Source organism: Melanerpes formicivorus, unplaced genomic scaffold (assembly GCF_026170545.1).
Source record: "Melanerpes formicivorus ecotype bairdi unplaced genomic scaffold, bMelFor1.0.p_v2 SCAF_132, whole genome shotgun sequence".
Taxonomy (NCBI): Eukaryota; Metazoa; Chordata; class Aves; order Piciformes; family Picidae; genus Melanerpes; species Melanerpes formicivorus.
The window spans coordinates 99,812-123,594 of NW_027142484.1; the positions used below are offsets into that span (position 1 = coordinate 99,812).

Genomic DNA, 23,783 nt, shown 5'->3' on the forward strand with positions numbered 1-23,783 from the left:
TTTCTTGTAATGCTCAACCTAAACCTCCTCCAGTGCAACTTGAGGCCATTTCCTCTCATCCCATCACGTGTCATTAAGGAGAAGAGAACAAACTCTCCTCACTCCAACCTCCTTTCAGGGAGCTGTAGAGAGCCAGGTCTCCCATCCCCTTCCTTTTCTCCAGGCTCAACAACCCAATGCCCTCAGCTGCTCTGTCTCTGTATGTGGTGACAGACAAAGCAACAAAAATATACACTCATGGCAAGCAGAGTATAGAGACAACAGACTCTCTTTATTCCCACAAAGCAACACATCTTTGTGTGTATGTTGCCAGTGTGGCTGCATGGGTTAGGTTAACAAACTACCCTCAAGGTTCTTACTGGTTAGTGATAGCATTCATCTGGTTACTTGTTAAGCTGGCCCAGGTGGCTCCTCTGTCCCATCTAGAATCATAGAATCAATAAGGTTGGAAAAGACCTCAAAGATCATCAAGTCCAATCTGTCACCCAACACCTCATGACTACTAAACCATGGCACCAAGTGCCACATCCAATCCCCTCTTGAACGCCTCCAGGGATGGTGACTCCACCACCCCCCTGGGCAGCACATCCCAATGGCCAATTACTCTTTCTGGGAAGAACTTTCTCCTCACCTCCAGCCTAAACCTCCCCTGGCACAGCTTGAGACTGTGTCCTCTTGTTCTGGTGCTGGTTGCTAGAGAGAAGAGACCAACCCCTTCCTGGCTACAACCACCTTTCAGGTAGTTGTAGAGAGCAATGAGGTCTCCCCTGAGCCTCCTCTTCTCCAGGCTAAACAACCCCAGCTCCCTCAGCCTCTCCTCACAGGGCTGTGCTCAAGGCCTCTCCCCAGCTTTGTTGTCCTTCTCTGGACACTTTCAAGTGTCTCAATGTCCTTCTTAAACTGAGGGGCCCAGAACTGGACACAGGACTCAAGGTGTGGCCTAACCAATGCAGAGTACAGGGGCACAATGACTTCCCTGCTCCTGCTGGCCACACAGAACAAGAGGACACAGACTCAAGCTGCACCAGGGGAAGTTTAGGCTGGAAGTGAGGAGAAAGTTCTTCACTTACAGAGTCATTCGCCATTGGAATGTGCTGCCCAGGGAGGTGGTGGAGTCACCATCCCAGGAGGTGTTCAAGAGGGGATTGGACATGGCACTTGGTGCCATGGTCTAGTCATGAGGTCTGCGGTGACAGGTTGGACTTGATGATCTTTGAAGTCTCTTCCAACCTTGGTGATACTGTGATACTGGGATACTGTGATACCACCCCTGGAAGTGTTCAAGAGGGGATTGGACGTGGCACTTGGTGCCATGGTTTAGTAGTCATGAGGTGTTGGGTGACAGGTTGGTCTTGATGATCTCTGAGGTCTCTTCCAACCTTATTGATTCTATGATACATTTGCTGGTGGGTCCTGAGCAGAGCTTGGACCAAGGGCTCCTTTCAGTCTGATTTCATCAGAGTGATTGTGGTGGGTTAACGCCTTTGTCTGAAAACAAAAGAAGAAAGCAGGGTGGAGGGCTTGCGGGTACTTTACCCTCCCTGAAGGGTGTTTCCCCCCTGGGAAAGCTGAGTCTGTTCCACTCCCCCCTCCCTGCCCAGCTAGGGTATTAAAAGCAGGACATCATAGCTGTTGGATCGCCTTTTTGGCTCCTGCCTCTGCTGGATGAGAGCTACTGCAGCTGCCCTCCTGCTCCTCAGCCACGTGGCCAGACCTGATCCTTCCCCCTACTGCCTCTGCACCTCCTCAGAGAAAGACTGGTTTTGTAGTATTCTTTTCTGTCCCCCTCCCATCCATCCTTGTTCCTTGCCCTTGTGAACCTTTTTTTTCCCTGTTATTGTCATATATATATAATTTGAAGAAAAAATTCTTTGCCTCTCTACTCCCAAGCTGACTCCAGATTGTTGTTTAGTGGATTTGCTCCTTACCACCCTTTTTTTTTCCCTCTCCCTCTTTGGGGGGGGGGGGGAGTGGGGAAGGATTCTCAGCCTTTTCCCCATTTGAGCTTTTAACTCTCAGTTAAGGCTCAAACCACTACACTGATGAATGAGGCTTTCATCAGATTTTGTAAGGAGAGTATTTTCCCATTGATGTCCTCAGACATTTCCAGTTTGGCCTCTCCAAAAACAGGACCAAAACCCCCACGTTGCAGCTTGTGAGAGTGGCCAGGGACCACCGCCTGACCTTTCCACCCTGCTGGAAAGGGAGATATTGGGTTGGGTTTTTTGGCTGAAGGCACTGTCTGAAGATCTCATTCAGTTCAACTGACCCCTTGTCTTCATATTTCAGACCAAAAGGCACCCACATGAACCAGCTGAGCAGAGCTGGCCTGGTTTCTTTGTCTTTGGCATGGCTAAGAGCATCCACAGACTCAACCACCATGACCATGAAGCACTGTGGGGGTTGGGGCAGCCCTAACACCTACAGAGAGGTGAAAATTGGAAGTGGAGGCCTGACTCCAGGTCTCTGAATCTTCCTGTTTCTTCTTCTTGTACTCCCTGGCACAAGAAAAGCACAGAGGTGTTGGAGCAAGTCCAGAAGAGGCCACAAAGATGATCCAAGGGCTGGAGCAGCTCTGCTGTGAGCACAGGCTGAGGGAGCTGGGGGTGTTCAGCCTGGAGAAGAGAAGTCTCCAGGGGAACCTTAGAGCTGCCTTAGAGTATCTGGAGGGATCCTACAGGAAGGCTGCAGAGAGACCTTTCCTGAGGGTGTCTAGAGCCAGGACAAGGGGGAATGGTTTGAAACTAAGGGAGAGGAGGGTTAGACTGGAGCTGAGGAAGAAGTTCTTGAGTGTGAGGGTGGGAAGATTCTGGAACAGGCTGCCCAGGGAGGCTGTGGCTGCCTCCTGCCTGGGGGTGTTGAAGGCCAGGCTGGATGAGGGCTTGAGCAGCTGAGTCTAGTTGAGAGATGTCCCTGAGCATGGTGGGGAGGTTGGAGGAGATGATCTCTGAGGTCCCTTCCACTCTGTGCTATTCAAGGATTCCATGAAAGGAGTCCTTGCTGTCCCCACTGAGCAACACTTTTGTGTGATGATTGTGACCTGGTATTTCCTGGACAGCTCTGGCACCTGCAGCTCCATCCCTCCATGATCCAACTCCAGCCACGGCCAGCTCCAGCTCCATGATCCTGCTGTTTGGACCCAACTCTTCAAAGCTTCTCCCCCAGTGTGCCATCAGCTTTGCCCCAGGGGGCCAGTTAGTGCACTTCAGAGAAGATGCTTTAAATAGAAGGCTGAAGTTTGAGTGAGAAGTTTTCTTCTTTCCAGTTTCTCCTCCAGGAGCCCATCCCCACAGGTTCCTCTCCACAGAGATGCCTCTGGGGCTTCAGCACCAATTACTGGAAGCCTGCAGCCCTTCAGTTCCTCACCTGAGGTGTTGTGAGAGATGCAAACAAAGCACCATGTGGGCTATTAAAAGTTTGGGGCAGCCACTGGGGCCACAACTTGGAAGCTGTTTACATCTGTTGCAGTAGGTTGCATCATCATCATCATCATCTACAACAGGCAGAAGGAGACATGAGTGATGGTACCATAGAACAGTTTGGGTTGGAAGGGACCTCCAAAGGTCACCTATGTCCATCTCTATCCACCTGTGCAGTCAGCAGGGACATCTTCCACCAGAGCAGGTAGCTCTGAGCCTTGTCCAGCCTCACCTTGAATATCTCCAGGGATGGAGCCCCAACCACCTCCCTGGGCAACCTATTGCAGTGTTCCAGCACCCTCATGCTAGAGAACTTGTTCCTCACATCCAATCTAAATCTGCTCTGCTCTAGTTTGAAGCCTCTCTCATTTAAAACCACTGTCCCTGGTCCTGTCCCTGCAGGCCTCTACAAACAGTCCCTCTGTAGCCTTCTTGGAGCCCCTTCAGCTACTGGCAGGCTGCTCTTAGGTCTCCCCAGAGCCTTCTCTTCTCCAGGCTGAATACCCCCAGCTCCCTCAGCCTGTCCTCATAGCAGGGCTGCTCCAGATCCCCTGATCATCATGTCCCTCCTCTGAACCCTCTCCATCAGGCCCATGTCCTTCCTGTGCTGAGGGCTTCAGAGCTGGATGCAGCCCTGCAAGTGAGGTCTCACCAGAGCAAACTGAGGAATGTCTTCCCAGCCCTGATATGTCCCCACCACAAAACTACTCAAAGAAGGAAAAGACAAACAACTGAGCAGTGCTTTCATGTAAGTGTGAAATCCCTGAACACCAGCAAAACTTAGGGAGAATCCTAGTGACTGCATGGGAAGCCCAACAGCTGGAATCCCACTTCCAGATGTAACCTCCATGGGGCTCCTGACCAAACTCCTGCTCTGCTCCAAGGCAAGAATGCACACAGCCTGCAGCCACCTCAGAAAGGTGACAGAAGGGCAGGGTGACATCCTGGCTTCCACTGAGATGCAGGTCAATGACCCATCAGTGGGTCACAGGGGGCACTGTGCAAGAGCTGTGGGCTCTGTAGTGCTCTAGGGTCCCTGTGCAGGAGCTACAGGCTCTGTAGGGATCAAGGGTCCCTGTGCAGGAGCTGTAGGCACTGTAGGGATCTAGGGTCCCTGTGCAGGAGCTGTAGGCTCTGTAGGGATCTAGGGACCCTGTGCAGGAGCTGTAGGCTCTGTAGGGCTCTAGGGTCCCTGTGCAGGAGCTGTAGGCTCTGTAGGACTCTAGGGTCCCTGTGCAGGAGCTGTAGGGCTCTGGGGTCCCTGTGCAGGAGCTATAGGCTCTGTAGGGCTCTAGGGACCCTGTGCAGGCTCTGTAGGGCTCTAGGGTCCCTATGCAGGAGCTGTAGGCTCTGTAGGACTCTAGGGTCCCTGTGCAGGAGCTGCAGGCTCTGTAGGGCTCTAGGGTCCCTGTGCAGGAGCTATAGGCTCTGTAGGGCTCTAGGGACCCTGTGCAGGCTCTGTAGGGCTCTAGGGTCCCTATGCAGGAGCTGTAGGCTCTGTAGGACTCTAGGGTCCCTGTGCAGGAGCTGCAGGCTCTGTAGGGCTCTGGGGTCCCTGTGCAGGAGCTATAGGCTCTGTAGGGCTCTAGGGACCCTGTGCAGGCTCTGTAGGGCTCTAGGGTCCCTATGCAGGAGCTGTAGGCTCTGTAGGACTCTAGGGTCCCTGTGCAGGAGCTGCAGGCTCTGTAGGGCTCTAGGGTCCCTGTGCAGGAGCTGTAGGCTCTGTAGGGCTCTAGGGTCCCTGTGCAGGAGCTGTAGGCTCTGTAGGGCTCTAGAGTTCCTGTGCAGGAGCTGCAGGGTTTGTGCTTAGTGCAGGAATCATGCCATGAGTAAAGTGAGGCAGAGCACATCTCCATGTGTGGAGCAGGGCCCATGACAGGGGCTGCAGCAAAAGCTGTGGGTTGCAACCACGGCCTTTGATCTTAGCACCTGGAGAGACACAGCCTCACACCCAGCCTGGTGGAGCTTGGAAGGCACCTCTTGAGACCATCTCATCCAATCTTCCCCTGCTAAACAGGGTCACTTTATACCATGAAGCTGGGCCAGAGGTTGTAATACAGGTGTGTGGTGTGGGTTTAGAAGTGCACTTGACTCACCACTGCAGGGATTCAGCAAGAGGCCAGCACTGGAAGTTAGGACATGGCACAAGCCGTTGAGATAGATTTCACAGGGACAGTGCTGTGGATTTGCCAGCCAGAGCCCAGCAGAAACACCAGCACTGACTGCCTGACCTCTTGACATCTAGAGTACTGGGACCACCAGTTCTAGGCTGCCCAGTACAAGAAAACCTGAGCAGAACTGGAGTCCATGAATACAGTGAAGAGATTTTAGCATCTGACATGTGAGGAAAGGCTGAGCTGGGCCTGCTGCAGCCTTGAGAAGGCTCAGAGGAGTTTGTGTATCAATCCTTCACGTGAGACAGTGGAAAAACAGTGCACAGAGAAGAGGAAAACAATGAAATACCAGAAAACTCACTCAAGATCATTAGCTTTGGACTGCAAGGGTGATTAAAACATCCTGAGCAACCTGTTCTGGGGGACCCTGCTCACAGGCAGGGATTTTGGACTAAGCAATCGCTCAGGGTCCCTTCCAGCCCCAGGTTTCTACAATCCTGTGACTCAGGCATCATGAAGTTCAATAAGGGCAAGGGCAGAGTCCTGCATCTGGGGAGGAACACCACCAGGCACTAGCACAGACTAGGGGTTGTCCTGCTGGAAAGCAGCTCCACAGAGAAAGGCCTTGCAGTGCTGGTGGACAGCAAGTTCTGCATGGGACAGCAATGTGACCTGGTGGCCAAGAGAGCCAATGGGATCCTGGGGTGCAGCAAGAAAAGTGTGGCCAGCAGGGCTGGGGAGGTTCTGCTCCCTCTCTACTCTGCCCTGCTCAGACCACAGCTGCAATCCTGTGTCCAGTTCTGGGCTCCCCAGTTCAAGACAGACAGAGACCTGCTGGAGAGAGTCCAACAGAGGCTATGGAGATGATTAGGGGACTTGAACATCTCTGCTATGAAGAGAGACTGAGAGTCCTGGGGCTGTTTAGTCTGGAGAGGAGAAGGCTGAGAGGGGATCTGATCAATGTCTATCAATATCTGAGGGGTGGGTGTCAAGGTGAAGGTGCCAGGCTCTGTTTGGTAGTGCCCAGTGACAGGACAAGGAACAGCAGGTCCAGGCTGGAACACAGGAGGTGCCACCTCAACACGAGGAGACACTTCTGTATGGTGAGGGTGATGGAGCCCTGGAGCAGGCTGCCCAGAGAGGTTGTGGAGTCTCCTTCTCTGATGACTTTCAAAACCCAGCTGGATGTGTTCCTGTGACCTGCCCTGGGTGCTCCTGCTCTGGCAGGGGGGTTGGACTGGATGATCTCTGGAGGTCCCTTCCAACCCCTAACATTCTGTGATTCTGTGTGGTGGGGCCTGTACCTCCAGGCTGGTCATGCACTCTGGGGTGCTGCTGCAGCAGGACACAAGGGCACAGGGGTGCCAATCATCTCTTTCCTCCCTGCATGGCCATACATCAGACCATGCCTACCTCAGGGGCTCTACTGCTATGTCGCATTTCCCTTTCTACCTTTGTCTACCCTTTCTCCAGCAGGCTGCCTCCAGCTCTCTTCAGGACTAGAGAAAATAAGACACCCAATAAAATAAAGGGAAGGCTTTTGTCTCTCTAGATCCAACTGCATGAACCACCATCTCACTTTTCAAGTGCTGAACAGGACAAAGTTGTGAGCTGCCAGAGAATCCATGGCTTGGGGCTGCTCTTTTCACACTGTAAAGAGAAGGACCCAGGAAGGACAGGGGTGCCTGAGAAAGCAGCCATGAATCAAAAGCAGAGGTGAGAGTTCAGGGAAGACTCTGTGCCAAAGGCATTCAATCCATCTCACTACTGGCAGTGAAGTCTTGGAGTGGGAAGGCTCCAACCACGTCCTCAAGGAGCCTGTGCACAGTGCCAACCATCAGGAGCTGCAGCAAGCTGAGGACTGGACACATCCAGGTTGTCTTCTAGAATGGAAGAAGCATCTCACCAGTCCATCCATCCTTCCAGCCTGGGAGTGAAAATAACAAAGCAAATGAGGTTTCCCTCCAGAGCAAAGAGCTAAGAAGCCAGGTTACTGGGTGCTGAAGCAAGATGATGTCAGCTGGCACGAGGCTGTGGTGACCACCGGTGCCCAGCTGCTGCCACAGCCTCATGCTGCTGGAATGGTTCTAGGGATGGGGCATCTCCCACCTCCTTTGGGCAACCTGGGCCAGTGTCTCACCCTCCTCAGTGTCAAACATTTCTCCCTTGTGCCCAATCTAAAGCTCCTCTCTCTCAGTTTAAAGCTGCGGCCTCCCATCCTGTCACTAACTGGCCCTGCTTTAAAGCTTTTCTCCCTCTTTCTTCCAAGCCCCTGTCTGGAGTCTGGCTCATGGAGTTGCCAAGCCACTCTGCAGGCATCTGAAGTCATGACACTCAGGTGACTTGTCTGTGAAGGTGACCTGTCCATGAAGCAAGGACAGGAGAGTCAGCATGCTTAATGCTTACCACTGCCAGTTGTTCCCCTCTTTTCTCCTTAAGAGACTGCAGGAACTGAGCAAACACTAAGAATCTGAGGCCTACTACCAGCAAATTCAATCCTACCCTAACTGCCACCCACATCCCTGCACCTGGCCTGCAACAATCCTCACTATCAATACAGCCTGGGGGAGGAGGTGAGAGAAAGCAACCCTGAGGAGAAGGACTTGGGGGTGCTGGTGGATGAGAAACTGGCCAGGAGCAAGCAGTGTGAGCTTGCAGCACAGAAGGCAAATCACAGCCTGGGCTGCATCCAAAGCAGCACTGCCAGCAGAGCCAGAGAGGTGATTCTGCCACTTTGCTCTGCTCTGCTGAGACCTCACCTGGAGTGCTGTGTGCAGGTCTGGAGCCCTCAGCACAGGAAGCCTTCCAGTACCTGAAGTGGGCTACAGGAAGGATGGAGAGAGAATGTATGCAAAGGGCTGCAGGGACAGGACCAGGGGCAATGGCTTCAAACTAGAGAAGGGCAGATTTAGACTGGATGTGAGGAACAAGTTCTTTCCTATGAGGGTGGTGGAACACTGGCACAGGTTTCCCAGGGAGGTGGTTGAGGCTCCTTCCCTGGAGATCTTCAAGGTGAGGCTGGAGGAGGCCCTGGGCAGCCTGATCTAGTTGGGGATGTCCCTGCTGACTGCAGGGGGGGGGACTGGATGAGCTTTGGAGGTCCCCTCCAGCCCAGACCATTCTATGATCCCCTTTCCACCTAGCTCCTTGAAGAGCTCACCACTCATACCCAACAAACACATGGTGTAAGGCTGGACCTGAACAAGAGCTGGAGTGCTGCTGGCTCAAGCTGCTCCTCAAGTGCCCCAGCACCCAAACGCTGCAGGAGCAACACAACCAAGGCAGCGCACCACCACTTGCTCCAGGCCTTTCCCTGCACAGAGAACACACCACAGGTCCACCTCTCGTCACAGGGCTGACCCAAGCCACGCCCAGCAGCTCCTCCCAGCTCAGCAGGCCATACCCCCAGGGTGTCCTCAGCCCTGGACAAGGTGGACACGCTCCTCTGTGTCGTAGTAGACAGGCCCGCAACGCAGACGTGGCTCCTCCTGCTGGTACCAGAGCTGCTCGTTGAACTCAGGAAAGAAAAAGGCAATTTCTCTGCTGGCTGATGCTGGAGAATCTGAGAGAACAGAGGAAAAGCAGCTGAGATGCCAGCCCGGCACTGCAAACACCTGCTGGCTGCCCAAAGATAAGCACCAGGCTCAGTCACACCAGGAGAGGTGGAGGTGGGGTCTGCAGAGGTGAGCAGCTCCTCAGTTGGCAAGCAAGCAAAGGCAGACACAGTGCCACCACTTGTGCCTCCTTGAGCTCCAGTCTTTGCCCAAGACTCAGCCAAGAAGGACAGGTCTACCTGAGCCATGAGTGGTATTCCTGGTGTCAGTGAGGCCATAAGCTCCTCGGATGGAGTCCGGGACGCTGTTTCGGGCTCGGAATACTTTGGTGGGACCCATCAGGGATCTCCAGAGGGGGACAGCATTCTCATGGGCTAAGATATATGCCCACATGGGGCCACTGAGGAAAGGATCAGGGAAGAGCAGAGGTAGATAAGGTTACAAGAGGGAGGGCACAACTCCTTAATTTGTAGAAGCATAGCAAGTGCAAAGAAGAGATGACCTGCAGCTGCCACTGGAGACAGGGACCTTCCACCACGCTGGGCACTGAAACCATGGCTCAGGACCAAAGCATAAGACGGTCTGGGTTGGAAGAGACCTCCAAAACTCATCTAGTCCAACCCCTTCTGCAGTCAGCAGGGACATCCTCCACTGCAGCAGGTTGCTCACAGCCTTGTCCAGCCTGATCTTGAGAATCTCCAGGGATGGAGCCTCAACCACCACCCGGGGCAACCTGTTGCAGTGTTCCAGCACTCTCATGCTGCAGAACTTGTTCCTTACACCCAGTCTAAACCTACTCTTCTCTCATTTCAAACCACTGTCCCTGCAAGTCTTTGCAAACAGTTCCTCTGCAGCCTTCTTGGAGCCCCTTCAGGTACTGGAGGCTGCTCTTAGGTCTGCCTGAAGCCTTCTCTTCTCCAGGCTGCACACCCCCAGCTCCCTCAGCCTGTTCTTGTAGCAGAGGTCATCTTCATGTCCCTCCTCTGGACCCGCTCCTTCAGGTCCATGTCCTTCCTCAGCCTGAGTGACCTTCTCCTAGGAGATGGCACCCACCACCTCTGGGGATGCCACCCCACCACCGACTACTGCTGCCACAGCAGTGCCAGCTCCTGGCATTTCTCCATCCCTGTACGCAGAGCCTTCCAGCTCTATACAACGCAAGCACCAGCTCCTGATGCGGCGGATCCCAGGCCCAGGCGGACCCCTCCAGACGCGGCAGCACTGCTGTCCACCGGCACCGGGATGCGAGCTTCCTCCCGCGCCCCGCGCAGCCCGGCGGCGGGCACGGCAGGTACCTGGCCATGAACTCCACCAGTCGCTGGTAGAAAAAGCGTCCTGCGGGAGAAAGACGGTCCCTGTCATACAGACGGTCCCCGTCATACAGACGGACTCCGCCAACGACGACCCCACCCCGGTCCGTCCCGCCAGCACGTCCCGCCTACCCGCGTGCTCCCGGTAGAACCGGCGGCTCTCTTCCCGTCCGCAGCGCAGCTGCTTGGCACGCACGATAAGGAACTGGTTGCTGAGGATGATTTCGTGCACGGCCTGCGGGCAGAGGCGCAGGGGCTGGGCGGGAGACTCGCACCGCCGGGACGCCCCGTGCCGGACCGACGCACCAGAGCGGGCCGGGCGGGGGCGGAGGCGGGGCGACTCGGTCCGCCCAACCCTCACCTCTAGCACCAGGGGGTGGGCCACGGCATCCGGCTTCAGCAGCGCCAACGTCAGCTGCAGCGGCCGCCCGCAGCGCCCCGCCGCCGCCGCCGCGGCAGCCGCCATGACAGGCGCCCGGCCCGCCAGGTGACGTACCGGGCAGGCGCGCGAGTGACGTCATCAGAAGGGGCGCATCGGAGGCGGCCCCTGGGGTGGGGCCGGGGCCGGGGCCTGCGGTGGGGGCGGGGCCGGGGGCGGGGCCGGGGCGGACCCCTGCGGGTCGCGTAGCAGCAGCGGGACGCGAGGTCATGGCGGATGCGGCGGCCGGGGAGCAAACTCGGGATGAGACCGCGGCCGGCGCCGAGGACGCCGTGAAGATCATCTGCCTGGGCGACAGCGCCGTGGGCAAGTCCAAGTGCGTGGCGCAGCGGGCAGGCCGCCGCCCGGCCGGAGTCCCGCGGGGAGGGAAGGGGCGGCGCGGGGCGGCTCGGGGCTGCCCGGGGCTGCCCGTCCCGCGGCCTCACGGCGCTGTGGTGCTCTCTCCGCAGGCTGCTGGAGAGGTTCCTGCTCGACGGGTTGTATCCTTGTGCTGAGCCGCCTTAGGCCCCGTCCGCCTCCCCGGGTCCGCTCCCGGAGCAGCAGGCGGCGGCCAGGCCCGTCCCGTCCCGGCGGAGAGCGGCGGGAGCGCGGCCGGTGCGAACGGGGACTCGGCTTGGGGAGCCGGTGCAGCGGGGGGGGGGGGAGGGGAGGGGGCGGGAGGGACGTGCTCCTCGGTCGGCTCCTTAACTCGGGCGCAGCCGGCCGCAGCAGCTCTCCACCTTCGCCCTGACGCTGTACAAGCACCGCGCTGAGGTGGAGGGGCGGACGGTCCTCGTGGGTGAGTGGGGACGGCCGGCGCGGGGGCCGGGCACTGCGGGCGGGAGCGACGCGGGCTCCGTGCAGGGAGGCAAGCGGCGCCGGGGCTGTCGGCGTGCGCAGCACCACGCCGGCTTAAAACGATGGCAGGGGAGCTCCTTGCGGTGGGCAGGGGGGTGCCAGCGGCGGCTCGCCCAGGGAAACGGGAGAGGGAAGGGATCACAGAGTCGCAGACTGGGTGAGGCTGGCAGGGACCTCCAGAGGCCGTCCTGTCCGACCCCCTGTTGAGGCAAGTCTACCTAAAGCCAGCTGCCCAGGCCCATGTCCAGATGGGTTCTGAATGCCTCCAACGATGGAGTCTTCACAGCCTCCTTGGGCTGGGGCACCCTCAAAGCGGTCAAAGTGCTTCCTGATGTTCAGAGGGAACCTGCTGTTTGTGCTCACTGTCTCTGCCCTGTCACTGGGTGCCGCTGGAAAGAGCCTGGCTTCACCTCCTTTACACTCTCCCTTGAGATGTTTATGGTCATCGATGAGATCCTCTGAGCCTTCTCTGTGCCAGGCTTAACTGTCCCAGCTTTCTCAGCCTTTCCTCCCAGGAGAGGTGCTTGTGTCCCTTCATCATCTTTGTGGCTCTTCATTGGCCTTTCTCCAGGATGTCCATGGCTCTTCTGTACTGAGGAGCCCAGAACTGGACAGAGAACTCCAGGTATGGCCTCACCAGTGCTGAGCAGAGGCTAGGAATACTTTACCTCATGCAGGCCAGGATACCATCAGCCTTCACTGTGGCAAGAGCAGGCTACTGGCTCCCAGTCAACTTGGGGTCAGCCAGGATCCCCAAGGCCTTTTCTGCAAAGCTGCTTTCCAGCTGGATGATTCCCCAGCATAAACTGGTGCCATGGGGTTGTTCCTGCCCAGCTAGAAGGCTTTGTCCTTCTCCTTGATGAGCTCCATGAGGTACCTGCCAGCCTGTTTCTCCAGCCTGTCCAGGCCCCTCTGGATGACAGCAAACACAGAACTGATTTGGCTGGGAAAGACCTTTAGGATCATCGAGCCCAGCCATTCTCTAACGCTACCAGGGCAGGTGCTGAACTGTGTCCCTCAGCACCACATCACTGCCTCTTCAAACACCTGCAGGGATGGGGATCCAACCACCTCCCCAGGGAGCCTGTTCCAGACACTGAGAGCCCTTTCAGTGAAGAAGTTTCTTCTATCCAACCTAAACCTTCTCTCATGCAACTAGATGCTGTTTCCTCTCATCACTTGTTAGTAAGAGAAGAGACCAAGACCCCTGGCTCCAGTATCCTTTCAGGGAGTTGTAGAGAGCCAGAAGGTCTCCCCTCAGCCTCCTTTTCTCCAGGCTCAACAATTCCATCTCCCTCAGCTGCTTACCAGCCCTGTTCCCCAGACCCTTCCCTAGCTTCGTTGCCCCTCTCTGGACCTGCTCCAGCCTCTCCATGTCCTTCTTGGAGTGAGGGATCCAAAACTGACCCCAGGATTCCAGGTGTGGCCTCAGCAGTGCCCAGTGCAGGGGGACAATCCCCGCCCTGCTCCTGCTGGCCACACCATTGCTGATCCAGGCCAGGCTGCTGGTGACCTTCTTGGCCACCTGGGCACATGTTGGCTCATCTCCAGCTGCTGTCAACAAACACCCTCAGGTCCTTCTCCACTGGGCAGTTTCCACCCACTCTGCCCCAAGCCTGGAGCCTTCATGGGGTTGTTGTGACCCAAGTGCAGGACCCAACGCTTGGCCCTGTCAAACCTCATACAACTGACCTCAGCCGATGAATCCAGCCTGCCAGATCCTTCTGCAGACTCAGTTTCAGTGTAGCTGAGGTGTGTAACTGCCTCCAGACTCCTTTACTCCTCCAGTGTGGTGAAATAAGTGAGGAGAAATGCATCACAAGCTAATTCTAAACCAGCCTGCCATGGTCTTTAGCTGCCTGTCACCACTAAAAGTCCAAGATCTCCTCTCTCAGTAGATCTCCTACTCTAATTTCTGGGGGGGGTCTCATTCATTTTAGCACAGTCTTGCTGAGCAGTCTCAGCACAGCTCATAGCTAAGCCCAGCTAAGAAGAGGTCCCAGTTTTGCATAATCTGTTAGCCCTGTAACGTTTGGGTTAGTTGTTTAGGTGGGGTGGATTGGTTGATGGGTTGGATGTGATGATCTTGAAGGTCTCTTCCAACCTGGTTTATTATTATTATTGTTTTAGGTTAGTGAGGGGAAACCTGAGGAGCTAGAGTGGGCTTTGCACCCTGGCCTCCAGCTGTGTTCAAAGCAGAGCTTGGCAAGTGGTGACATTCTGAGCTTCCCTTTTTTCTCTGTGTGTGTCTGTCTTTGCAGATTTCTGGGACACAGCAGGACAGGAGAGGTTCCAGAGCATGCACCCATCCTACTACCACAAGGCTCATGCTTGTATCATGGTAAGGGTAAGGGGGGGGAGGGCTGTCTCAGTGAGCACTTGGGCTAAGAGCCATCCCCAGCTGACCCTTGGCCTGACTGTTGCTGATGGTGATTGTGCTGCTTTCTATTCCTTGTCTCTTCCAGTGCTTAAAAACCTCTCCTGTGTTGTTCTTTCTGCTCCCACCTGGCAGAAACAGTGTAGTTGGGTATGTTTAGCTCTCTCCTGCCTTTCTTGCATCCCCTGGCTTTGCTGTCTTCTGCCTTTCCTTACTTTTGGCCCTGTGTGTGACTGGAGGTTTGAACTTAGAAGCAGTCCTGTCAGAGGTGGTGCAAGGGAGAGGTGCCATGGTTTAGTAGTCATGAGGTCTTGGGTGGCAGGTTGGACTTGATGATCTTTGAGGTCTTTTCCAACCTAATTGATTCTATGATTCTGTGATTCCTTCCTTGTTCTGGGTGGGACTGTTGGACTATGCAGTACAGAGCTCTTCTGACATGTTCTGCAGGGCTCCTACCTCAGACATTCCTCTCTGATCTTCTGCCCTTCCTGTTTCTCTGCACTTTGCACTTCCCATTTCTTATCTCAAAGCAGGTTTTTTTTCCTGCCTCCCTACCCCCTTTAGGTCTCTTGCTTTCACCTCTTGCTTCAACTTCCAACTCTTTCTCATCACTTGTGAGCATCACTCAACTTCATTGATATTTTAATTGTTAAAATGAAGGTACCTCGCAGCTGATCCTATGGAGCAGAACAGATCTGTCCCAGTGCCTGCTCACTGTCATGGGGGATAGAGGTCTTACTACAGAAGAATGTAAAGGGAAATGAGGGTCTGTGCATCATGCAGGAAAATGAGCTGGCTGGGTGTTTCAGGGCTTGCTGGACATTGATAGGATGGTCTGGGTTGGAAGAGACCTCCAAAACCCCCTCTGCAGTCTGCAGGGACATCCTCCACTAGAGCAGGTTGCTCAGAGTCTTGTCAAGCCTGAACTTGAAGGTCACCAGGGATGGAGCCTCAATTCCCTCCCTGAGCAACCTGTTGCAGTGTTCCAGCACCCTCATAGTTCAGAACTTGTTCCTCACATCCAATTTAAATCTGCTCTGCTCTCATTTCAAACCATTGTCCCTGGTCCTGTCCCTGCAGGCCTCTACAAACAGTCCCTCTGCAGCCTTCTTGGAGCCCCTTCAGCTACTGGCAGGCTGCTCTTAGGTCTCCCCAGAGCCTTCTCCAGGCTGCACACCCTCAGCTCCCTCAGCCTGTCCTTGTAGCAGAGCTGCTCCAACCCCCTGACCATCTTCATGTCCCTCTTCTGGCGCTGCTTCATCAGGTCCATGTCCTTCCTGTGTTGAGGGCTCCAGAGCTCGATGCAGCCCTGCAGGTGAGGTCTCCCCAGAGCAGAGGGGCAGGATCCCCTCTCTCCATCTCTGGCCACACTGCTTTGGATGCAGCCCAGGCTGTGATTTGCCTTCTGTGCTGCAAGCTCACACTGCTGGCTCCTGCCCAGCTTCTCATCCACCAGCACCCCCAAGTCCTTTTCTGCAGGGCTGCTCTCAGTCTCCTCACCCCCAGCCTGTGTTGCTCTCTAGGATTGCCCTGAGCTAGGTACAGGACCTTGCCCCCTCAGCCCAGTTCTGCAGCCTGCCCAGGTGCCTCTGGATGGCACCATCCCATCCTTCAGCCTCCTCACCTCTCAGCTTGGTGCCATCCCCTTCCTCTGTGACCTTTCCTAACAAGGGCCAGCTCCTTTTGGTGAACATGCTGGGTTCTATAGCAGTGTTGGGTGCAGTGGGGTGACCAGGAGCTGCCCTGCTGCTGGCCTCACAGCACAGCTGGTTCTGTTTTGGAAGGTGTTTGATGTGCAGAGGAAGGTCACCTACAGGAACTTGAGCAGCTGGTACAAGGAGCTGAGAGAATTCCGCCCGGAGATCCCCTGCCTCCTGGTGGCCAACAAAATTGATGGTGAGTTCATCTGCCTTCTCCTTGCAGCTTCTTGGGGAGGTGATGGGGTTGTCTTCTGACCCGGATGAGAACAGAATCTCCCATATCTCCTAGATCCAGAGGAGTTCTTCAGGATTAGGCCAAATGAACAGCTGGCTCTACTCATGCAAGACCCTCTGCTGTCCTTGCATGCAGTCAGCCTCATTTTACTACCAATCCCAAATGCTAATTTGACCCACTTCCATATTTTTTCTTCCAAGTGATCTCTTTCCAGTTCTGCCCATTCCATCCAGCAGGAGCCCAGAAGCTGAGTGGAGCAGGAGCCAGGCGAAAACCAGGGTGCCTGGCTGGAGAAGGGGCACAGCCCTGCCGTGCGGCCAGCGCAGGCCTGGCTGTGCTGCCCATGGGGAGCTCTGTGCTGAAGAATCACACCGTGACAGAATGCTGCTAGGGGGGTTGGAAGGGACCTCCAGAGATCATCCACTCCAACTCCCCTGCCAAAGCAGGCCACACAGGAGCACGTCCAGCTTGGCTTTGAAAGTCTCCAGAGAAGGAGAGGCTACAGAAGCTCCTGTGGTTCAGGGCAAGGCTGATCTCACCTTCAGAAAGCCTTTCTTCTGGGGTGTGCAAAGCCAGCTTTGAATCATAGCATTGTGCCAGGTGGGAGAGACCTCCAAGATCACTGAGTCCAACCATCAACCTAACCCCACCATGGCCATCAGTCTGTGTCCCCAGGTGCCATGGCCACAGGTTTCTTGAGCACCTCCAGGAACAGGGACTCCACCACCTTCCCTGGCAGCCTGTTCCAATCCCTGACCACTCCTGCAGCAAAGAAATTGTTCCTAATCTCCAACCTTCTAGCACCTGCTCCTAGGGAGAAGTGACCAACCCCCACCTCACTCCAACCTCCTTTCAGGGCCCCTGTGCTCAGCACTGGTTAGGCCACACCTTGAGTCCTGTGTCCAGTTCTGGGCTCCTCAATTTCAGAAGCTCATTGAGACTCTTGAATGTGTCCAGAGAAGGGCAATGAGGCTGGGGAGGGGTCTGGAGCACAGCCCTGTGAGGAGAGGCTGAGGGAGCTGGGGTTGCTTAGCCTGGAGAAGAGGAGGCTCAGGGGAGACCTTCTTGCTGTCTACAACTCCCTGAAGGGAGGCTGTAGTGAGGTAGGGGTTGGTCTCTTCTCCCAGGCAGCCAGCACCAGAACAAGAGGACACAGACTCAAGCTGCAACAGGGGAGGTTTAGGCTGGAGGTGAGGAGAAAGTTCTTCCCAGAAAGAGGGATTGGCCATTGGAATGTGCTGCCCAGGGAGGTGGTGGAGTCACCATCCCTGGAGGTGTCCAAGACGGGATTGGATGTGGCACTGGGTGCCTTGGTTTAGCAGTCATGAGGTGCTGGGTGACAGATTGAAGTCTCTTCCAACCTTACTGATTCTATGACTTGTAGAGAGGAATGAGGTCTCCCCCCTCAGCCTCCTTTTCTCCAGGCTAAACAAACCCAGCTCCCTCAGCCTTGCCTAACAGGATCTCAGAGCCTTGGCTAGAGTCTGAAGAGACTTTGAAGGTGCTCCATGACCTCTCTCAAACCCTCCTTTGGCATCATCTGGCAGACACTGCTCTCGATTTGCCTCTTGAACTCCAGAACTTGAATCCCCTCCTTGCTTGGACTCTGCAGAGGGACTCAGTGTTCCCAGGCACGTGGAGGACAGAAGCTCTGAGTAGGTGAATCCTGCGCTTGGTGCTCCATGTGTCAGTGGACACTGCTTCAAAACAGTCATTTGCTTTGGGTTGGTGTGTTCCACCCAGGCCAGGAGGTGCTCAGCTCCTGGCTCAGCCCCATCCTGCAGGCTTCCTGTAGAGGAGAGGCTGCTGGGCAGTGCATGCTGGGCAGCATTTGGAGTCTGAGCTACTCCAGGTGTTGCCTGTTTTGTCCCCCCTCCTGTGGTGACACTTGGGGTGTCTGTGGAGCAGAACTTGGAGCTGCTGCTGTGGCAGCATCTCCTGGGAGAATGCTCTGGAGCTGTCTTCAAACTCAAAGGAAGCCTCTGGCTGACTGAGGTTGGGGTGGCTGCACCTAACCTGCCACTGCTGGCATCACTTGGACACTGTCTAATGAGACCTCACCTGAAGTATTGCATCCAGTTCAGGAGGGGCAGGGATCTGCTGGAGAGAGTCCAAGGGTGGGCTATGAGGATGATGAAGGGACTGCAGCACTGCCTGGTGAGGAGAGGCTGAGAGCCCTAGGGCTGTTTAGTCTGGAGAAGTGTTGTAGTATGGATGTTCTATTCACCCTGAGCACAGCTTCCAGGACAAGATGTAAGCAGGTGAAGGCCTTTGTTACAGTATGGAGCAAAGTTATAGAGCCTATCAGAAGGCACATGTGTCACCTCTGCATTGGTCATTTTCTACTGGTATGAGTGGAATTGAGGCCTACAAGAGGTCAAAATAACAATATTTTAACACAGCCCCCCCAATTCTGCCCAATTTCTCTCCTTCAGTTACAAGGTGTTTACATTCTGTTCTGAGTCAGAGACTGAATGACCCTAATGGTGCCACATCCAGCTGGAGGCCAGTCACCAGTGGCATCCCCCAGGGAGCAGTGCTGGGCCCCATCCTCTTTAATATCTTCACCGATGATCTGGATGAGGGAATTGAGACAGTCATCAGCAAATTTGCAGGTGACACCAAGCTGGGGGCAGGAGTTGATCTGTTAGGGGGCAGAAGGGCTCTGCAGAGGGACCTCGACCGACTGGACAGATGGACAGAGTCCAACAGGATGGCATTCAACAAATCCAAGTGCCAGGGGCTGCACTTTGGCCACAACAACCCCATGCAGTGCTACAGGCTGGGGTCAGAGTGGCTGGAAAGCTCCCAAACAGAGAGGGACCTGGGGGTGCTGATTGACAGCCACCTAAACATGAGCCAGCAGTGTGCCCAGGTGGCCAAGAAGGCCAATGGCATCCTGGCCTGCATTAGGAATAGTGTGGCCAGCAGGAGCAGGGAAGTCACTGTGCCCCTGTACACTGCACTGGTTAGGCCACACCTTGAGTCCTGTGTCCAGTTCTGGGCCCCTCAGTTTAGGAAGGACATTGAGACTCTTGAACGTGTCCAGAGAAGGGCAACGAGGCTGGGGAGAGGCCTTGAGCACAGCCCTGTGAGGAGAGGCTGAGGGAGCTGGGGTTGTTTAGCCTGGAGAAGAGGAGGCTCAGGGCAGACCTCATTGCTGTCTACAACTACCTGAAAGGTGGTTGTAGCCAGGAGGGGGTTGGTCTCTTCTCTCTAGCAACCAGCACCAGAACAAGAGGACACAGTCTCAAGCTGTGCCAGGGGAAGTTTAGGCTGGAGGTGAGGAGAAAGTTCTTCCCTGAGAGAATTGTTGGCCATTGGGATGTGCTGCCCAGGGAGGTGGTGGAGTCACCATCCCTGGAGGTGTTCAAGAGGGGAATGGATGTGGCACTTGGTGCCATGGTCTAGTCATGAGGTCTGTGGTGACAGGTTGGACTGGATGATCTTTGAGGTCTCTTCCAACCTTAGTGATACTGAACATAGCCTTCTCCAACTGGAGCAAAGGCAAATCTTCACCATAGCCTTCCAAAGCTATCCCCAAACAACCCTTCTCCTACAGAAAACACAAGACTCATAGGGGATCTAATCAATGTTTATGAATGGCTGAGGGTCCAGAGGGAGGGCACAGGCTCTGCTCACTTGCATCCTGTGACAGGACAAGGGGCAATGGATAGAAACTCCAGCACAGGAGGTTCCACCTCAACATGAGGAGGAACTTCTTCACTGGGAGGGTCCCAGAGCACTGAACAGGCTGCCCAGAGAGGTTGTGGAGTCTCCTTCTCTGGAGACTTTCCATCCCCATCTGGATGCTTTCCTGTGTGACCTGCACTAGATTCTCTGGCCCTGCTCTGGCAGGGGGGTTGGACTTGAAGATCTTCAGAGGTCTCTTCCAACTCCTAACATCCTGGGATCATCTGTGGTCCTGTCAGCATGCCCTTGACTCACACAATGGGGGTAGCACAGTGTGAGGGCTGTGGGGAGGGAGCTCTGGTTCCTGTGGTCCAAACTGGAGACAGAGTCACAACTTGTACTGGCACAGTGCCTAGGTGATGTGGACACACAGCAAAGGTGGTGGGGATGTGCCTGGAGAACATTCCCAGCTGCTGCACAGCAAGGGAACTGGTGTCTTCTGCAGCTGCAAGGCAGGAGCCATAGAGAACCTGTCAGAGTCCCTCTGTCATTTAGTCAAGCAGCAGGGATCAACCCACCAGAACCTTTTTGGGCCTTCTTGGCAAGGATTTGTTGATGTTGAGGCTTTTGGGGAGGATTCTTCTGCCCTTATACCACTGTGGAGGCCTTGACAGCTAAACTGGTCTCCAACTGTTCCACCACTCCTGAACTCTTTTGGGCCTTTTTGGCAAGGCTCTGCTGAAGCTGTGGCTTTTCAAACTTTCTGGCTTTTGGGGAGGACTCTTAGAATCATAGAACCACAGAATTGTCAGGGTTGGAAGGGACCTCAAGGAGCATCCAGTTCCAGCCCCCCTGCCATGGCCAGGGACACCTCACACTACAGCAGGTTGCTCACAGCCACATCCAGCCTGGCTGCAAAAACCTCCAGGCATGAGGCTTCCACCACCTCCCTGGGCAACCTGTGCCAGTCTCTCACAGCCCTCATGGGGAACAACTTCTTCCTAACATCCAATCTCAATCTACCCATTTCTAGTTTTGCTCCATCCCCCCCCACTCCTATGACTCCCTGACACCCTAAGAAGTCCCTCCCCAGCTTTCTTGTAGCCCCTTTCAGATAATGGAAGGCCACAAGAAGGTCTCCTGGGAGCCTTCTCCCCTCCAGTCTGAACAGCCCCAACTCTCTCAGTCTGTCTCCATAGCAGAGCAGCTCCAGCCCTCTGCTCATCCTCGTGGCCCTTCTCTGGACACCTTCCAGCACCTCCAGACCCTTCTTGTAACAGAGGCTCCAGAACTTGACACAGAGCTCCAGCTGTGGTCTCAGCAGAGTGGAGCAGAGGGGGAGCATCACCTCCCTGGCCCTGCTGGCTATGCTTCTCTTGCTGCAGCCCAGGATGTGATTGGCTTTCTTGGCTGCTCTTGTAGCACAGTGAGGAGGCCCTGACAGCTAAATTGGTCTCCAGCTGTTCCACCAATCCTGTATGTGCTGGCATTCTGCTTCCAGTGCTGTCCTACTGACCACTTCTCCCTTCTTTGCCCTCAGCTGACATGAAGGTGACCCAGAAGAGCTTCAACTTTGCCCAGAAGTTCAACTTGCCCTTTTATTTTGTGTCTGCTGCAGATGGCACCAATGTAGTGAAGGTAAAGCACAGCTCTTGGGCTCAGCACCCAGGAGAATCCTGCAAGATGGAGCCTGCTGTGTAGGCACAGGGAGCAGGATGTGGGCCAGCCCATCTCTCTGGTGGCTTGTGAGGTCCTGGTAGCTAGTTGCAGAGATGGTTTCTTTGCCTGGGGTGTGGGCAGTGTGTGTGTGTGTGTTAGAGAAAGCCAATGCCCCTTGCTCTGTGTGACAAGCATTCTCCTCCTCAGCTCTTCAATGATGCCATCAAACTGGCTGTGGCTTACAAGCAGGATTCAGGAGATTTCATGGATGAGGTCATGAGGGAGTTGGAGGTAAGACAGACTCCACTTCCTGCTCTCCTCCCAAAGGATGGGCAGCTCTGCTGGGCTTTTTCCTTCAGGGACAGCAGAGCCAGTGGCAAAAAGTAAAATCTAGAGCCAAGTGAAGCTTTGCCTTCTGCTGGGGACACCACAGGGTTAGTGTGCTGGCTGCTGTCTAGGCTGGAAGGGGTGAGGTGGTGACCCTCTGAGGAGCCCACACTGCCCTAGACTGCTTTGGAAAGAAGCAGAGCAGAATGGAGGTGCTGCTGATTGGCCTCTCAGCACCTCCTTGTCCTGCTCCTTTCCAGAGCTTTGACCTGGAGAAGAAGAGTGAAAATGTGTTGGATGAAGAGGAGAGCAGCCCTGAGGAGAAGCCTCCATCTGCCTAAGTGCTGGACTCTGTTCTTCCTCTTGTTGTAGATCTCTGGTGCTGGTTAGAGCTGAACTTCACTGGGGACAGTGGCTTTCCTCAGGCCATGAGAGCTCTGGTGATGGGCACCTGGGCCTCTCCTTGTGGGAGACTGTCTGGGCATGACTTGCCTCAGGCACTGCACATCATAGGTCAGGGAAAGGGCAGGAGTATCCATGACTTTGCTGGTTCCTCTGCTTGGGGCAGAGCTTGCCAGGAGAGCTGAGCCACTCCTGGAGCTGCAGGAAGGGTCCTGCCCAGATGCTGACTGGAGAAAACAAACCCTAAAGGATGGGTTTTTTTTATAAAGCTTTGCCCTTCATCCCTCCTTCTGCACTTGGCAGCCCAGTGACTGTGCTCTGCAGGTCCAACTGCCAGCCCTCCCCAGCCTCTGCCCTCCCCAGCCTCTGCCCACCCTGCCTGTGCCCTCTGCTGCAATTTCTTGGGTTCCCTCCCTGGTCTGCTGTGGAGCAGCCAGATCCAGGATCTGTGCTGGTGTGTCCCAGGCACCACCAGCAGTCCCTGAGCCTGGACCTGAAGCTCTGTATGGAAACAGACTTGGCATGAAAAGGGCTCAGGGCCCAGCCTGTCCCAGTCAGTGCCATGGTCCCTGCCCATCCCAAGGGGATTTGGCACCCTCTGCCCAGCCTCCTGTGCTCTTCCAGAAGGTAGGAAGCTGGGAGCAATGGGCTGGGCTGGACAAGCTGGAGATGTGAGCTTCTGTGAACCTCATGAGGTTCAAGGCCAAGCTTAAGGTCCTGTAGCCGGTTTGGAGCAACCCCCAGCATCAGTCCGGGCCTGGGGGATGAAGGGATGGAGAGCAGCCTTGCTGAGACTTCCCCTGCAGTCCTGGGGCAGCTCTGGAGTCCTCAGCACAGACAGACCTGGTGGAGCAGAGCCAGAGGAGACCACAGCAATGCTGGGAGGGCTGGAAACCCTCTGCTGTGGGGCCAGGCTGGGAGAGTTGGAGTGATTCAGCCTGGAGAAGGCTCCAAGACCTTCTGGTGGCCTTCCAGTGCTTAAAGGGGCTGAGGAGGAAGCTGGAGACAGTTTTGAGCAAGGCCTGTTGTGACAGGACAAGGGGTGATGGTTGGAAACAAAAGAGGGACCTTCAGAAGAGAGAATGGAGCTGTTCCTCACAGTGAGGGTGGTGAGAGCATGGCCTAGGTTGCCCAGAGAGGTGGGAGATGCCCCATCCCTACAGGACTCAGCATTGTCCCCCTGGGTCACCCCAGAGCCAAGGTCACTTGATGCTTCCTTGTGTGTCTCCTGCCAGAGCCCAGGGGAACAGATCCTGGGGTGGCTGCAGTGGGAGAGGACTGGGGGAGGGGTGGGTTCCATCTACTGGCCCCAGTACAGGAATGGAAAAAAGGGAGGGGAAAGTAAAAAGGAGGAGGAAAGGGAGAAAAAAGGGGAGAGGGGGTGAGAAAAAGGAGGGGGAGTGAGAAAAGTGAGGGGGGCAAGAGAAGGGAAAGGAGGGGGAAGAGGGGAAATGGGAAAAGGGGGGGAAGAAGGGGGGGGTTAAAAAAAGGAAGGAAGTAGGAACAGAAGAACAAGGAGGAATTCAAAAAGGGGAGGAGAAAAAAATTGAGGGAGGGGAGAAAACCTCTTCTGCTGCAGAAGCCTGCTGGGGGGGTGGAGCAAGCTCCTCCAGCCCTGGGCAGTAACAACCCCTGCCCCAGTGCAGGTGAGGGGTGACCTGCTGGGAGGCAGCTCCAGGGACGAGGAGCTGGCAGTGCTGGGGGACACCGAGTTGCCCAGGAGCCAGCAATGTGCCCTTGTGGCCAAGAAGGCCAAGAGTCTGCTGAGGGGGCATGG

General features: G+C 55.3%; 2 protein-coding genes across 3 annotated transcripts; one reads left to right on the plus strand and one right to left on the minus strand.

Annotated features, from left to right (window-relative positions):
- Positions 1–7,371: 7,371 nt before the first annotated feature.
- NME6 (NME/NM23 nucleoside diphosphate kinase 6) lies at positions 7,372–10,888 on the minus strand. Its single transcript, XM_068168135.1, has 6 exons — positions 10,759–10,888; positions 10,530–10,632; positions 10,383–10,422; positions 9,327–9,487; positions 8,937–9,095; positions 7,372–7,460 (listed from the first exon to the last, which is right to left on the minus strand). Exons 1-5 carry the CDS (start codon positions 10,861–10,863, stop codon positions 8,950–8,952), a joined length of 555 nt encoding a protein of 184 aa, XP_068024236.1. The 5' UTR covers positions 10,864–10,888; the 3' UTR covers positions 7,372–7,460; positions 8,937–8,949.
- Positions 10,889–11,011: 123 nt separating this feature from the next.
- Positions 11,012–22,293, plus strand: RABL2B (RAB, member of RAS oncogene family like 2B). Of its 2 annotated transcripts, XM_068168116.1 has the most exons (8): positions 11,012–11,152; positions 11,286–11,315; positions 11,535–11,614; positions 13,935–14,014; positions 15,835–15,946; positions 21,159–21,256; positions 21,485–21,568; positions 21,865–22,293. In XM_068168116.1, the coding sequence occupies exons 1-8, from the start codon at positions 11,046–11,048 to the stop codon at positions 21,943–21,945; spliced, it is 672 nt and encodes a 223-aa protein (XP_068024217.1). In that variant the 5' UTR covers positions 11,012–11,045; the 3' UTR covers positions 21,946–22,293. The 2 variants fall into 2 exon arrangements, with proteins under 2 accessions (XP_068024217.1, XP_068024218.1); XM_068168117.1 differs by lacking the exons at positions 11,012–11,152; positions 11,286–11,315; positions 11,535–11,614 and adding an exon at positions 11,373–11,430.
- Positions 22,294–23,783: the final 1,490 nt, after the last annotated feature.

What these genes read in the sequence shown, in the direction of transcription:
- NME6 (XM_068168135.1), bottom strand. Translation starts at nt 10,863, where the DNA reads ATGGCGGCTGCCGCGGCGGCGGCGGCGGGGCGCTGCGGGCGGCCGCTG. An exon ending in CCCACCCCCTGGTGCTAGAG is followed by an intron (nt 10,633 to 10,758) that starts GTGAGGGTTGGG and finishes CTCTGCCCGCAG; the next exon opens with GCCGTGCACGAAATCATCCT. An exon ending in GTTCTACCGGGAGCACGCGG is followed by an intron (nt 10,423 to 10,529) that starts GTAGGCGGGACG and finishes TTTCTCCCGCAG; the next exon opens with GACGCTTTTTCTACCAGCGA.
- RABL2B (XM_068168116.1), top strand. Translation starts at nt 11,046, where the DNA reads ATGGCGGATGCGGCGGCCGGGGAGCAAACTCGGGATGAGACCGCGGCC. An exon ending in GGTGGCCAACAAAATTGATG is followed by an intron (nt 15,947 to 21,158) that starts GTGAGTTCATCT and finishes CTTTGCCCTCAG; the next exon opens with CTGACATGAAGGTGACCCAG. An exon ending in ATGGCACCAATGTAGTGAAG is followed by an intron (nt 21,257 to 21,484) that starts GTAAAGCACAGC and finishes TCTCCTCCTCAG; the next exon opens with CTCTTCAATGATGCCATCAA.